Source organism: Magnolia sinica, chromosome 2, assembly GCF_029962835.1.
Source record: "Magnolia sinica isolate HGM2019 chromosome 2, MsV1, whole genome shotgun sequence".
NCBI classification, from domain to species: Eukaryota; Viridiplantae; Streptophyta; class Magnoliopsida; order Magnoliales; family Magnoliaceae; genus Magnolia; species Magnolia sinica.
In genome coordinates this window covers 135,750,843-135,767,092 of record NC_080574.1, presented here as the reverse complement: position 1 = coordinate 135,767,092, position 16,250 = coordinate 135,750,843, and the positions used below count along the sequence as shown (strand labels likewise).

The 16,250-nt window shown below is 41.3% G+C and overlaps 1 protein-coding gene across 1 annotated transcript; it reads right to left on the bottom strand.

The window, feature by feature from the left end:
* Nucleotides 1–3,777: 3,777 nt before the first annotated feature.
* On the bottom strand, nucleotides 3,778–4,416 carry LOC131237795 (extensin-like). Its single transcript, XM_058235789.1, has one exon. The coding sequence runs from the start codon at nucleotides 4,309–4,311 to the stop codon at nucleotides 3,844–3,846; it is 468 nt and encodes a 155-aa protein (XP_058091772.1). The 5' UTR covers nucleotides 4,312–4,416; the 3' UTR covers nucleotides 3,778–3,843.
* Between the last annotated feature and the right edge of the window lie 11,834 nt (nucleotides 4,417–16,250).

Sequence of the window (16,250 nt, the reverse complement as noted above, 5' to 3'; positions counted from 1 at the left end):
AAAAAGATTTTAATTGTCTAGGTTCATTCAATATTGTTTCCTGTAATGTGGTCCATTGAGATTGGGATATTCCTAATTTTTTTCTTTATAACATTAAATTATCTATAAAAATAGATGGACAGCATGGATGAAACACATAAATGATGGTGGTGCCCACAGAGCACCGACCACCAGTCATTGGGGCAGCGGGACTAGCCAATCCGTTTCCAAGCATTTCTATTTTCTACTGCAGCTCCTCTATCAGCTTGAATGTCCGCAAAGCATGCATCCCTGCCCGCACGCAGCGGATTGGCTGGTGACCCCTACATCATCCAGCTAGCCCGTGGAAAAGTTCTGTGAACACCATAATCATAGATGTGTTTTATACAGGCCGTCCATCCATTTTAGCTGCCATATGGAACCAATGACGTGGGCAGGACCATGCATGTGGGCCCTCCTCAATGTACACATTATATATCATGCCTTTAATTTATTTTTCAGTTTAATATAAATTTCAAGTGGACCACAACACAGGAAAATAGTGGTCATTGAATGCCCATCATTAAAAACTTCTTAAGATACACCATAGTATTTACTTGTCATCCAACTTGTTGATAAGGTGACATGGACTCGGATGAAGGAAAAAAATAAATATTAGCTTGATCCAAAACTTTTGTGGTCATACTAACTTTTTAATTGTCCGTGACCACCAAATCCTTTGAGGTGGTCAACTTGAAATTTTTATGTACTCCATTTTTTAGACCATGCCTTAAAATAAGCCAACCTAATAGATACAGGGGGTACATATACCATGCATACATTGAGGTGGCGGCTAGGTTGGAGAGCAAAAAATGATGGAGATACAATGAGAAGGGAAACATGGCAAAGAAATAATGGGAATTGAACGCCTAACATTGAAACTTCTCACCGGCCACAAAAGTTTTAGATCAAGCTGATATTTATGTTATCCCTTCCTCTTGTGTTACATGACTTTATGAATAAGTTAGATGGCAAATAAAAGCTTTTCCACTAGCTAAGTAGGTGGGGTTTGGTTAACCACCCAAAATCTCTCTCTCTCTCTCTCTCAAACGGGATGTCCACCCAATCTCTCTCTCGAAAACAGGATGTCCTTTGGAAAACGGCCTTCCTGCATGGTAGCCCCTTTTTGGAGAAAATTTTAAAACATTTTCGCACTTCATTTTATTTTAATTTAATTTTCTCTTCCATTCTCTTAAAACGGCCCACCTTGATGAAAACAGGATGTCCTCTTGAAAACGGCCCACCGTGATGTAAGTGTTTTATCCACGCCGTTCATCTATTTTCTCAGATCAGTTTAAGATATGACTCCTAAAATGAGGCAGGTCCACAGCTCCAATGGACCACAAAGTGGGGATTAAACGTCCACCATTAAAAAGTTCTTAGGAGCTGGAGAAGTTTTCGGATCAAGCTTATATTTGTGTTTTCACTTCATTCACGTCTACATGAACTTCTTAATAGGTTGGATGGTTAAAAAACATCACAGTGGCCCATAGAAAGGTTTCAACGGTGGGTGTCATTATCACTGCAGCTTCTTTTGTTGTGGTCCACTGAAGCTGTGGACCTGCTTCATTTTTAAGATCGTAACTTAAAATGGTATGATAAAAGCAATGAACGGCATGGATAAAACACTTACATCTCTGTGGGCCCCACAGAGCCCTGCCCGGACGGATTACCGTCTGGGCGGGGTAGGACGCAATCCGCTCCCTCAAGGGACGGTTCCTCAAAAAAAAAATGGCGTGAAAGTAAAACACAAAAAGAGTAACTTGAATATCATGTAAAGCCATCATCATTCTTTAATCCAAGTGACATATTTGTCTGGCAATCAAGTCCATTCATCCACAAGACCTGACAAGGACTGAATGTTTATAAAAATCACACCTATTAGACATCCTTATCTATCCCACCAGTGGTTATTAAAACAATGACATAAAAATGAAAAATATTTAATGGTCCAAAGACAATTAATTGAAGTGATTTTTTACAAATAGCCATAGTTATTAGGCCCACTAAATGCATGTGTATAAATACGATTGATTGTTATTCTTAATGATGTAATTCCCTAATAGTAGGTGTTATGGGGAAAATATGCCTACCTATCGTCAACGGGTCAGGTCGGGTGTCTTAATGGCAACAGGTGCAATCCAACGGTCCAAGCACCCTCACCTCTCATCCAACCAGCACGAAGACCCCATCTCCCACCATCAGGTCGAGTTCGGCTGTCAAGCTCGACCCCAACAAATATGCCGAGCTCGACCTCACCTAATATGCTAAGCTCAAACTTAGCAAATATGTCAGGCTTGACCTTAGCAAATATTATGAGCCCGACTTCAGTGAATATGCCGAGTCTAACTTCATCGGATCAGAGCCCAAGCAAGAAGAGCTCAGCCTCTCACCATCATGTCAAGCTCGGCCCCAACAGTAGACCAAGCACGACCTAGCCGGAGTTGTTGTTTGTCCGTGATCCGCGCCGAAAATCCCGAAGACCATCTCCAACACGGTTCTCCTTGCTGAAGATCTAGAAGGATCTCCGCCGCGCGCAAACTCAGAATCCTCCTAGTATTTTGTCTCTGCCAAAGCAGGAACGATTGCACCCCTACGCCACCGCCTCTTCTCATTTATAAATACGAATATCCCCAAAAGGGAGAGGTACGCACAATCTCTAGCCTTAAACCCTCGACATTCAACTAGACCCAGATTTCTGACTTATGTATCGGAGGGTCTCCGGCATGAGCCAAGATCTTCTTTATTTGTTCTTCACGGGCACAAGGAAGGCTAACCAGATTTATGCATCAATAGTAGTTAGGAGAAATGATTTTATGTACACAAGTCATAAGACCCACCATCTCTGTGAGAGAAATGATTTTATGTACACAAGTCATAAGACCCACCATCTCTGTGAGACGAGCCGCTTTATTCCTTGCCTTAATGCCAAAAATCAGGCAGGCCCAATGCTCGGGAGTACCTTGGTACAAAGAATAATGTAAAACCATGCCTAAAACCTTTAAATTCATGTTCATCTGAATTTTAAAATAGCGGAAATTTTGGAGGTTCTTCGATCCTTGTTAAAAGCTTCAGTTGAATGTACTGGACGTCATATAAACAATTTGGTAGCCCCACACAACTAATTGTCTGAGTTGTTTCCTACAGTGTGGTCTACCTAAGTTTTGGAGCAGCCTGATTTTTCGTTTCCATAGTGAAAATGGTGCAACGTGCCAGATGGACGGGTTGGATCTGATCATAGGCACTCGATTAAGGGTGCTCGGGCACGGTTCTGTAGCACATGTAACAAAATCGTTGTAACACAATTACAGTTTATTGAGATTTGAAAGAATGATACTACCAAACATTCATTCTCTTCCTCGAAAGTCTCTTTCTAACCTCCTTTTAGTCCACTTTCATTTCATCCATTACCCACCATTTCAAAAAAAAAAAACACAAAGGGTTACTACAACTCATCCACCGTACATATGGCATACATGCACGCCAATCCACACCGACCAAATTGTGCTCACCCTCATGGATGAATCTTAGTCCCAAAATCACACTGATCAAACAATCATAACCATCCAATCGGTGACCATAAAATAAACATGGTCGAAAATCAACGGGGAGAAATTAAACGGGTAAGATCGTCTAATAATTATAAATTTCATTCCATGTTACATCCACCATAGGACCCACGTTCCAGATGAGTGTGAATGAAAGCCACGTGTACGGTCGACGATTGCACCATGCTAGTGGTATCCGCAGACACAGAACTACTGTGGAATTTCTACCATATTCATCACTCATTACACTAATCCCAAAAAAAAAAAAAAAAAATCATTAACTTAGAAAAAAGCCCAAGAAGATCAAATGCAAAATCACAACCGTAGGATTGTTACCGATGGCGATCGCCGATGATGAGGGAGGCGATTTTCTGGAATAGAAAGGAAAATAAGGTAGAATTGGATCAGGAGGAGGAGGTCCAGGGTAAGTAAGATATGGTGGTGGGCCATAAGGTAAATATCCAGAAGGTGGGGGGTAATAATAACCTCCTGTCGCCGGAGGCGGATTGTAAGAGCCCAACCCGGAAGGCGGAGATGGTGGGGATGGTGGTGGACCGTTCGGCGTGGCGGTCGATGTGGGCGGCGGCAGACATGGGTACTCGCATTCAGTCGGAGGCGATGGCGAATTGTATTGAATCTTATTGGAATTTGCTGCATCGGACGTTTCTGCGATCGGGAATTTCGTGACCATGATCAAGAAAAGGATGGCTGAGATTGGTTGGATGAAAATTGTGGCCATTTTCATCTGGAATTGGATGGAGGAGATGAGAAAGAAATGGAAGATTTGGGAGGGGATTGTTTTGGCACTTGAGACCGTGCGTGGGGCTTTTGTCTCGGAGATACGTGGAAAAAGACGTTTGGACCATTGAGTGCATTGCAGTAATGTGTAAGATATCAGGTAGGTGTCAAATGCGTGTCGAAAGCTTGACGGGGGTGTCAAAATGGTTTCCATACAACGTTGTAGCTGAATTATAACATACAACGTTTTAGTTTTCTGATATTGTGTCAGTTGGGTGGAGAATCCGAACCGTGAAAATGGTAGAACGTACCATTGACATTATGTTCAGGAGAAATTGAAATAATATATTCATTAAAGGGACTGCATTGGCCGTCCAAAAATTTTGACGGTGTAGATAACTTGGTGACTGTATCATCCATATTTCTTCATTGTTCAATGATCTAAAACGTTGAAACCATGGGATCTACCATGGATAGCGTATGTACCAAAAATCCCAAAATTGGAAGATCCGAGCCATAAAATACGTGGCCTTATATAGGTTGAATGGGAAATGTTGATGTGTGATATGTGAATATTTCTTTCTCCGCTGCTGGTTGAAAGCCTTTGGACTTTTCAATATATGGAAGATTTTTAGCGTATGGGCCACCCATGGCCTGGCCCATGATATCTACCATTTTGGATCATTGAACAATGGTCGGGCCTGAGCATTATATATTACCTCTTCCATAAATTTTATTTTATTTTATTATTATTTATTTATTTATTTTTAGCTCCTTCCAGGGCCATCTCATTGGTTGCTTACGAACAGATGGTTACAAAATTAAGGGTGGTCTAGATACGAGGTCACTGATCAGTTGGATTATAGTGATGGGATTTTTTTCTCCACAGTCCGAGCTGCTGAACTCAAAGTCCAGCGAGTTTTTGGTTTTGAAATCCCATGGTGCTCGACCAGTCGAAGATCAGGCTCGACCGGTCGAGCACCCGGCTCGACCGGTCGAGCACCCAGCTCGACTAGTCAAGAGTTACGCAGATTCAGTCCGGATTTAGTGCGGACTGTGTTATTCTAGGGCAATACAAGAGAGTTTCCTAAAGCTTTGCAAGGGTTTGCTAAAAGATTTAGGGCTATCAAAGGTGAGAGAGAGAGAGAGAGATAGAGAGAGAGGAAGCTTGTGAAATGGAGATTCTGCTCGTAGAGGTGATCTACTTCGCAGTCGATGTCTCAATGCTTCTACGTCCTCATGATAGGTGAGATCTCTCCATTTTCTTTATTCTCTTATTGTTCATCTACTCCTGCGTGAGTGAAGAAGGTTTGATCTAAGCGGTATGTGCTTGTGATCGGTTGTAATGTTATACTTTATAGTGAATTGTAGCTCTGGAAGAGGTCTCGTGGTTTTTACATCTTTAAGGGTTTTCCACGTAAAAGTCTCTTGTGTCTTGTGATTTATGCTTTGATTTATTTCATTGCTTTAATATATCCCATAATTCTAGTGTTTTTGGGAGGCGAGATCCTAAGGTTTTTATTCAACACTCCCAACATTGAAGCCATCCAGTGGGTTGCATCAGGCTAATCCAAGCCTTGAAACCACAAAGTCAAGTACATTAATTTTTGTGGACTTACCCGCACGCCGCTTTCTTTTCGGAGAGTGACTTGGATGTGGGTGTGACCTTGACCGTATGGCCCATCTCGATGTATGCAATGTATATCCACACCATCCATTTATTTCTCCATGTATGCAATGTATATCTATATCATTCATATCTTTTCCTAACTTATTTTAAAGCATGGTCCAAAATAAAGGAAATATAAATTTCAGGTGGACAACACCATAGGAAACATTAGTTATTGGCAACTAAAAACCTTCCGTATATTGAACCAGTTCTCCGCTATGAAGATGGTTCTGGACGATGAACTACAGGCTTTACTATTGCTTAGCTCATTGCCTGATAGTTGGGAGACATTAGTGGTGTTTCTAAGTAACTCCGCGCCAGACAGAAATGTGTCCATGGAATAAGTAATTAGTTGTCTCTTCAATGAGGAGACAAAGAGGAAGTCTCAGGGGTCTACTTAATAAGAGGCCCTTGTGACACAAAAATGGGGGAGAGGAAAGAACAAAAAGGGCGGGAAAGCCTGAGATAAATTAAAAGGCAAGTCGAGCAGTAGGAAGGATGTTAAATGCTATAATTGTGGCAAGAAGGGCCACTACAAGCATGAATGTCGTAAGAAGAAAAACGACAAGAAAGTAAAAGGAAATAAGAAGGAAAATGAATCAGACTCCACTACAGTCGCTTCAAATGGCGATGTTGTAGTTATTCTTTCAGTAGATCATGATGTTTGTCTCACGGCTACGAGTCAGGACACCAACTGGGTGATAGACTCGGGAGCCTCGTTTCATACGACTCCATGTAAGGATTTCTTCACAAGCTACAAGTTAAGTGATTATGAGACCGTGAAGATGAGAAATTCTGGTATATTGAAGATCATAGGGGTCAATGATAATTGTGTGAAGACTGATGTGGGTTGCACATTGGTTCTCAGGGATGTGAGGCACATTCCAGACCTTCGCCTCAACTTGATGTCGATGAGGAAGGCTGGAAGCTCATCAAAGTTTCGTTGATCGCAGTCAGAGGAAAGAAGTGTTGCACCCTTCACAAAACAAGTGTCAGTATGTGCAAGGGTGGGTTGAACACATCGGAAGATTCAACTATTGACATGTGGCATAGGCGTCTAGGCCACATGAGTGAAAAAGGGCTTCAGCTACTAGCAAAGAAGCAACACCTTCCAGACGTGACAAGTATACCTCTCAAAACCTGTATTGACTGTTTATCAGGGAAACAGTATAGAGTTTCATTTGTTAAATATACTTCTCATGTTAATAAATTACATGCATTAGATTTGGTTTATTCTGATGTTTGTGGTCCTATGAGGACAAAAACCTTGGGTAGGGCATTGTATTTTGTCATTTTTATAGATGATGCATTTAAGAGGGTTTGGGCTTACGCTTTGAAATCCAAAGACGAAGTCTTTTGTGTGTTTAAATTGTTTCATGCTATGGTCGAGAGAGAGACAGGTAGATCATTGAAGTGCATCTGCACTGATAATGGTGGTGAATACATCGGTGACTTTCATGAGTATTGTAAGTCCCTGGGTAAACGGCATGAACAGACGGTTCCCAAGACCCCCCAGCATAATGGTGTGGCTGAGTGAATGAGTCGCACCATTGTAGAGAATCAGATGCATGTTATCCCATGTAAAGTTGCCCAAGATGTTCTGGAGAGAAGCAATGCACACGGCAGTATATTTGATAAACAGGTCTTCATCAGCCCCGTTGAATGGAGAAGTATCTTAGAAGGTGTGGACTGAACAAAATCCATCGTACAGTCACCTCAGGGTGTTTGGATGCAGGCCATCCATTCACGTACCAAAAGACGAGAAGTCTAAGCTCAATATGAAAATCAGGCAATGTGTGTTCTTGGGGTACGGTGATAAAAATTTCGGCTACAGATTGTGGAATCTGACCGAGAAGAAGCTTCTTAGGAGTAGAGATATGGTTTTCTTTAAAGATCAATGTATAAAAGACATTTGTAAGTTATAGGAGACCCAATCTAGTTCATGTGAGCTAAAGGACATGGATCCGATTATTCCTCCCGTGGTGCCTGATGATGGGAGAGTACAGTAAGGTGCAGAGGATGAGGGAGTTTTTATAAAAAATGGACAGGGGGAGCAACCCCCACTTGATCCACCTGTTGAGCCACAAGTGAGGAGGTCATCTAAGGACAGACATCCTTCCAAGAGGTACTCGCCGCATGAATACATTATGCTCACTGATAGGGGAGAGCTAGAAGATCCGACAGCATAAGGGGGAGTGGTTGAAAGCTTTGCAAGAGGAGATAAAATCCTTGAATAAGAAACATACCTATGATATGATGAAATTGCCTAAGGGTAAGAAAGCTCTGAGCAACAAGTGGGTGTTCAGAGAGAAGGTTGAGTAAAAGAATTCACAAACAAGGTTCAAGACTAGACTTATGGTGAAAGGGTTTGGTTAGAAAAAAAGGTATACACTTCGAGAAGATATTCTCACCAGTGGTGAAGATGACATCTATACGGGTGTTGCTTGGGTTAACGCCTAGCATGGATCTGGAGATAGAACAGTTAGATGTTAAAACTATCTTTCTCCATGATGACTTGGACGAAGAGATCTACATGCACCAACCAAAGAGGTTCGAAGTCAAAGGCAAAAAGCATATGGTGTGTATGCTAAGGAAGAGCCTGTATGGGCTGAAACAAGCTTCAAGGCAATGGTACAAGAAGTTTGACTCGTTCATGTTAAAGCATGGATATGACAAAATGGAGTTGGACCACTGTGTGTTCACACGCAAGTTCTCAGATGATGATTTCTTAGTTCTGTTGTTATACGTTGATGACATGCTCATTATGGGTAGAGACATCAAGAAGATTGACAAGTTGAAATATGAGTTAGGCAAGTCGTTTGTGATAAAAGACTTGGGCCCGATTAAACAGATCTCATGAATGGAGATAACCCATGACAGAAGCAGTAAAAAGCTTTGGTTGTCACAAGAGCGGTATATTGAGAAAATCTTAGAGCGATTCAATATGAATGTAGCGAAGCCGGTCAGTACTCCACTGGATAGTCACTTCAGATTGAGCGACAGGTAGTGTCTCAAGATGAAGGCAGAGATGGATGAGATGAAGAAGATACCCTACGCATCAGCGGTAGGAAGTTTGATGTATGCTATAATGTGTACACGCCCAGACATAGCATATGCGATTGGTGTTGTCATCCGGTATCTTGCCAATCCTGGCAAAGAACATTAGGCAGCAGTGAAATGGATATTACGATATCTAAGAGGCTCATCCAGGTTGAGTTTATGCTATGGTGACAGAAAACTTGTGTTAGAAGGCTGCACAGATGCAGATATGGTAGGTGATATAGACTCCATGAAGTCTACATCGGGGTTCATGTTCACGTTTGCAAGGGGAGCGGTCTCTTGGCAGAGCAAGCTATAAAAGGTCATAGCATTGTCGACAACAGAGGCCGAGTACATTGCGGTCACAGAGGCATGTAAAGAGATACTTTGGATAAAGAGGTTCTTACAAGAACTTAGCCTGAAGCAAGAGCAGCTCGTGGTCTATAGTGATAGTCAAAGTGCTATACACTTGAGCAAGAATCCAAGTCAGCACTCCAAGTCGAAGCACATAGAGATTCGGTATCACTGGATCAGGGATACTTTGGAACAGAAGGTGTTACAGCTTGAGAAGGTCCACACGGACGATAATGAGTCAGACATGATAACCAAGGCATTGCTCAAGGGTAAGTTTAAGGTTTGTAGAAACCTGGCAGGCTTGAAGAAGGTGAATTCCTCCTGAGTCGGAAAGGGAGAGATTTGATGGAATTTTTCCTCCTTAGTCCGAGCTGCTCGACCGTCGAGTGAGCTGCTTGACTGGTCAAGTGGTGCTCGACTCAAAGTCCAGCGAGTTTTTGATTTTAGAATCTCATGGTGCTCGACCAGTCAAGGTCAGGCTCGACTGACCTCAACTGGTCGAGCACCCAGCTCGACTAGTCGAGAGTTACGTAGATTCAGTCCGGATTTGGTGCGGACTGCGTAAATCTAAGCCAGTTTCGCAAGAGGTGTGAAAGGGAGTTGCCTAAACTATAAATAGGGGTCCTAGGATTATTTTAGGGCAATGCAAGAGAGTTTCCTAAAACTTTGTCAGGGTTTGCTAAAGGGTTTAGGGCTATCAAATGTGTGAGAGAGAGATGAAGCTTGTGGAAGAGAGATTCTGCTTGTAGAGGTGATTTACTTTGCGATCGACGTCTCAGCGCTTCTACGTCCTCGTGATCAGTAAGATCTCTCCATTTTCTTTATCTCTTATTGTTCATCCACTCCTGCGTGAGCGAAGAAGGTTTGATCCAAGCGGCATGTGCTTGTAATCGGTTGTAACGTTCTACTTTATAGTGAATTGTTGCTCTGGACGAGGTCCCGTGGTTTTTACCTCTTGAGGGTTTTTCACGTAAAAATCTCTTCTGACATATGGTTTATGCTTTGATTTATTTCATTGCTTTACAATATCCCATAATTCTAGTGTTTTTGGGAGGCGAGATCCTAAGGTTTCTGTGCAACGCTCCCAACATATGACATGTCCAATGTAGGGCCCACTAGATGAACGATTCTGATTTTTTTAATCCATTAATGGCCAATGCTCGAGATTAAGGGTTCCCCTGAAGAGGGGTGGTTGATCTAAATCGTCCCTCTAGTGCGTCCAATCTTTTGATGGGCCACGGTAAAAAAGAATCCAGATGGATTACTGTGGGTATATGAAAGGTGGCCTTCTAATGTGATGTAGAGCATGTCATAGACAGTACTTTCATGTCCAACCGGAGAAGGCCTGATCGGAAGTGGAAATCATCCAGACCTTCGAAACATACATATACCATAAACCGGAATGAGTTACTCGACGTACTATATATGATTTTGAGGTATGAGAAGCTACGTTAGCCAACCAACCCGGTATAAATGGGTTGCCAACATCAAATTTGCAAGATTCCATTAAATCGATAGTTGAAAATCAATTTTATTTCCGTTTTTACTATTAATAGTAAGTTTTAGTTTGATTGTAACTCTTCATCCTTTGAGCTTTAGGAGTTGTGTCTAACATAAAAAGTATTTAGAAAAATTAGGAGAATAACATGGTTAAGTTACATAGGACACTTACTATAAATAGTAAATTAGTAAGTTACGAATTTTTGGGAGTTTTAGTTGCAGTTTAATTCCAAAACTTCTTCCAAGGCACGTATCCCTATTTAAAAGGTTGTAAAATCGTTTATTTTATCTATCAATCAAATTATGAATTTATAGAAATTATTTCTTTTTTTTCTTTTTTTTTTAGTGGATCCGAGAAGTCTCTGTGAGGAGTCCAGAGAAGCTCCGTGGATTTGGAGTAGTTAACCTTGAGGAATATGGTGATTGACCTCATCATGTTCATCCCTGCGTCATAATGGATGGCAAAATAAAAACAGTTAAATGGTCACATGTACAACGGAGAAGATTGGTTGACAGTCTTACGATTAGCTCATTGTTGTCGATTAAAAGACTGGCAGGATCAACCATATGAACAACCTAGATCGACAAATCTACCTGCTATGTGTCATTTATTGAGAAACAAACAACGCTTGATTAATCCAACGTGCCTCATCATAGTTTGGCCATTCTACAGTCCTCTATCACCACGAGGTTGTCCTCGCACCTAATCAACTACCTGATGGTAATCATGTTGCACTCATTTCTTAGTGATCCTAAATTAGCCCATTGGGAAATGACACATGTCATTGCAAGTAAAAAAATGGCATGTAAAAGATCTACGAAATACAGTTGGTGTTGAACTACACCATCCTACATGTTATCTGATGACGAGGCGACTAAGAAGACCAAGAGACAAAAGCGGTCAAGAGAAAAAAATAGTTAGACAAGGACATGTGTGGAGAGGAGACGAAAGGATATGAGAAACCAAACATGACAATGATTCAACTGTTGTAATAAAGAAAGAAGTATTTGAAGGATGTAGAAGAAATCTATAAATAACGAAAAGATTGGTAAAGTAAATCATCTCGTACCAATCCAACAAACAAATTATTTTTGGTTGTAATTCAAGTTTATGCTTTTGTGCTCATCTATTTCCATTCTCAATACAAGTTCATCTCTCAAAAAGGCTTCTTGCAGTTGCTCGCAGTGACCAACTGTAAGTATTTTTATCTTTATTTTATTCGATTGCACTTGTATATTAAAGTCCTTTCATACGGAAGGCAAGAAGCAACCCATCATCAGAGGAATAAACCCACTTTCTGAATATCGCATGATCATCTTATAGTTCCATCACAAGTGGTTAAATAGTTGATCGATCTTCTCAGATTTCGGTCATATACGCTCATGTTTGATGTATCTGACTATTTAGCGCTTGAGGTTAAGTTGTTCGGTTTGACTCGAGCTGCAAAATCAGTTCTTGCATGCCTGCACACACCACACGTGACTAAAACTAAACCGAGTGCCTACAGTTGAGACATTCGACAATTATATGATCACGATCAAAAGATGATGGAAAATGAGTCAATGTAATTTGATGTGGAAGTTAGCATATGTTAGTATGACATTACAGAATATCTCACTGTCACACTAAATAGTTGTGGATTAAAAGTTTTGTAACTAGTTATACGTTGGGCCTACGGAGTTGGGTGTACATGGCAAGGAACACCAAGTGCATGGTGACCAAGCATAATCAAGGGCTTGTTGGTGTTGGAATGTGGCGGGATTTAATTTAGCTATGAGGCATGCAAAGCATGTTTGTGTTGTTGCTTAATTTGAACACATGGCCACATGTTTAAGGAATGACCTGAATTCAGTCAAACATGTGCGATTAGGAATAGTGACGAGCATACTAAAGTCATACCCTACTCAAATTAATTAAACACTTGTGACCCTAGGCACTGAGCTAACCGGATGAAGACTAAACCTATAAAGCTTGGTCTGATTATTCAATCACCAATTATTATAACGATTGTACGATTTTAGAAATGAAGGGTTAATCCTTCGAAATGAAAAAGTTTATTTCAATAGTCATAGTGTACCAGGTTTCTAAGCCAATAATAGTTAGAAGAATTAAAAATAAGGTTGATCGTTAATTTTATTTATCAAAATGTAAAAGCACTATAATTAGTGGAAAAGAGAAAAACTGTAGCATCCTGAATTTTTGCTATTTTGAATTTTCAAAAACTCTTGAAAACTTTCGATATAACTAGCCTACGTTGTCACTTATTGGCCCTTGATGCTCGAAATGAGCCTATACACGGGTGGTATCGGTAAAGAACCGCATAAATCCAATTAATCAAATATAAGAAGTCAACGAATCCCGCCGATCACTTAAACACCCAATTTAGCCACATGATTTGTTCACATGGGGCCCAAATCTACCCAACATATCACTGACTAATTGAGACAACCGTAACTAAATAAAGATCTACCAAAAGTCAAGACAATTAGGAGTTAGATCTTAATCAATAAACCAAACTAACCCACTTATCATTTTAATCAAAGAACCAACGACTTAAGGTAATTATAATCGAATCGTCATTTATGCTAGTTGCAAATAAGTCACATTATGAACTTAGCTAATTCAAACTCTAATCATTGTGGATAAGAAATCTCGCTACCCAATTCATTCAGAAATGCCCTGATTATCTGAACGAGTTCTAAACTGCTCGTTAATGGGCCACTAAACCTGAGGCTATAGAAATATGTTCGTCATAGTGGGCTTGATGTCCATCACGATACATCAAGTCGAGATCGTGACTCAAATCACTCAACTTGGACTTGCAAGGTCGATGCATGAGTTGTGCGAATATTCTTGAAATTAACCAAGAACTTAAGTCACTTATCTGTGTTCGATCTTTACCCAAGTTGTGGCTTTCAGACCGTTAGATTACAATCAAATTTAGGACAACAATTTAAGTTAATATCTTGCATATATCCATATAGCCGCGGCTCCGATCGACCATCAATGACTGATGAACAGACTTCTGATCATACCCGTCGATTGACGCATCCAAATGGCAGGCTAATTGTGTCTATACATAGATCATCATTAGGGCCAACTATCCAACGGTGGATATTGACCCATACACCCCATAGTAGGCCCCAAAGGTTAGAAACACACTCCTCTAGGGCTAGTATAGTAAAAATCCACCCTTAAGCCCATTTTCATCAATTCTGGCACTATATAATGCCCTCATTTGAGCACCCCTTTCACCCATATGAATTTCATACCCTAGCTTGAGTGAGGGAAAAGAGAAAGAGAAAGAGGGAGATGGAGACAAAAGAAAGAGACAGTGTAATGCCCCGAACTTTTCAATACCGAGTATTGAAAGTTCTCGAGCGTTACCTAGAAATTTACCTTATGTACATGTATACGATATCAAATCCAACTATCCTAACCTTACATCTATCCCCAGACACGAATCTAACCATTGTGAGTGATCCTCATTCATAGATCAGGTCATCCGACTGTCAATCATGTGGATTAGCATGTGTACATTCCAAGACAACTCGATGTGTAATCCTTCAACCCTAAGGATTTAGATATAAGTTCTTTCATAAGAAATGCTTAGAAAGGGGTCTAAAATCATATGGAGCCATTAGATTTCACAAACACCCCCAAATCAGCAATAATTACAAGAACGCCATTAGCCTAGGCTATGGGATTCCCAAATCACACGATTCCCACTATCCGTTCAATGTGAGATTTCATATTATGCCCTTACATCATAAAATAACCGTATAAAATAAATTTCAGCCCTTAGATCATAGTAGAAGTGACCCAATTGATTGATCAGCTATTGACCGTCAATTTAGGGGCCACCTGATCTTTGGATATACTTCAATCTTGGGCCTAACGCCTTAAATTACATGAAAAAATGAATGGACAAAATAGATTTCTCACAAGAAGCACCGTGGGCCCCACACATGGGCAAGCAAACATGTGGGGTACGTTCAACCGCCGCACACTGGACTGGGAGACCCGGTCAAACACGGATGACCCAAATCCCTTCATTCTCTCCCTATTTTCCGTTCGCATGCAACCGTCCGTATGAAGGGCGTAGTGGGCCACCATCTTCGACCATCTCCTTGATCTAAACTGTCTATCAAGAAGCCCAGATGAAACCGTCCCAACTCAAGAAGTAGCATGGGATACTGATCACGGTCGTGCTCACGAGCTCGGACCAAAAGAGGATCTTTGCACTGCCAAAACTAACGGACAACGTCTATTTTGAGGACTGTTGTGGCCCACCATCACCATCCGATGGGTTAATCTACACCGTTCATCATGGCCGGAAGATCAAGAGGATCAAACCCTAGGTTTTCATCTCCTAAACTGACCAAGAAAACCAGACGAAACCTCGTCCGGGATTCGGCGGTAAGAAACGGAAGTCAGAAACCTTACGCAAATCAAACAGGTCCTTCCCTTGGCCGAAGTGTTGCCCAACCCGTAATCAGATGGCTAATCCAAACCATCCAGGTGGAGTCCAGTCCAAAAACGATCCCCTTTACGTTGATAAGGAGGGAAGAAGCAGGGGTATCTCTCTCCTTTCGCTGCGCACACAAGGAGTTGCATAAAAGGAGTTTCACAGTCCTAATTGCGTAAGGACTGCGTAAGACAGACCTGTTGCATAGGTTACATTCGGACAGCCTATAAAAGGCTCTACCACCCGCAAGAAGGAAGGCAGTGAGAGAGAGGGAGCTCCAACCAATCAGCGGCAGTAGGGAGACATCCCAGCAGAACAGAGAGTGCAGATGAGAGTCTGGTTTGTCCAGACCCTCTGTCTGATCAGCAAGAAAGAGAGAATCTGGCTACCTAGCAGCAAAGCAGAGAAAGAAGAAGAAAAAGAATAGAAGAAGATGCCATCTACTGCCCAAGGACATCTGCAACAGAACAGAGAGAGAGAGATCAAGGGGAAGTTGGAGAGAATGATTTGACTCACTGAGTCAAACCAGTTTATACCGAATTCCAATTCCCTGCTGGAGGTAGTAGTAGGGAAGGAAAAGAGAAAGAAAGAAAAGAAAGGAAAGGAAAAGAAAGAAAGAAAGGGAAGAAAAGGAAAGAAGAAAAGAGAGAGAGAGAGAGAGAGAGAGAGAGAGAGAGAGAGGGGAATTGGGTATTGTGCATGAGATGGTAACTCACTGAGTACCTGATTCGGGTCCAAGATCGGGTCAGGTCCAACTGTCCTAATGGCAAGTATTAGTCAGAAATTTCCATCTAATATCCCTAACAATTAGGCTTCCATGCTCAAGAGTTGAACAAGAGAAGATACCCACCTCTATAAGGAAGTAGGTTATACTCTCAAATTAAATCATTAAATTAGCTTAGACCTAACATAACC

Excerpts from the sequence above, each read along its gene's own strand:
- LOC131237795 (XM_058235789.1), bottom strand. The coding sequence starts at position 4,311 with ATGAAAATGGCCACAATTTTCATCCAACCAATCTCAGCCATCCTTTTC.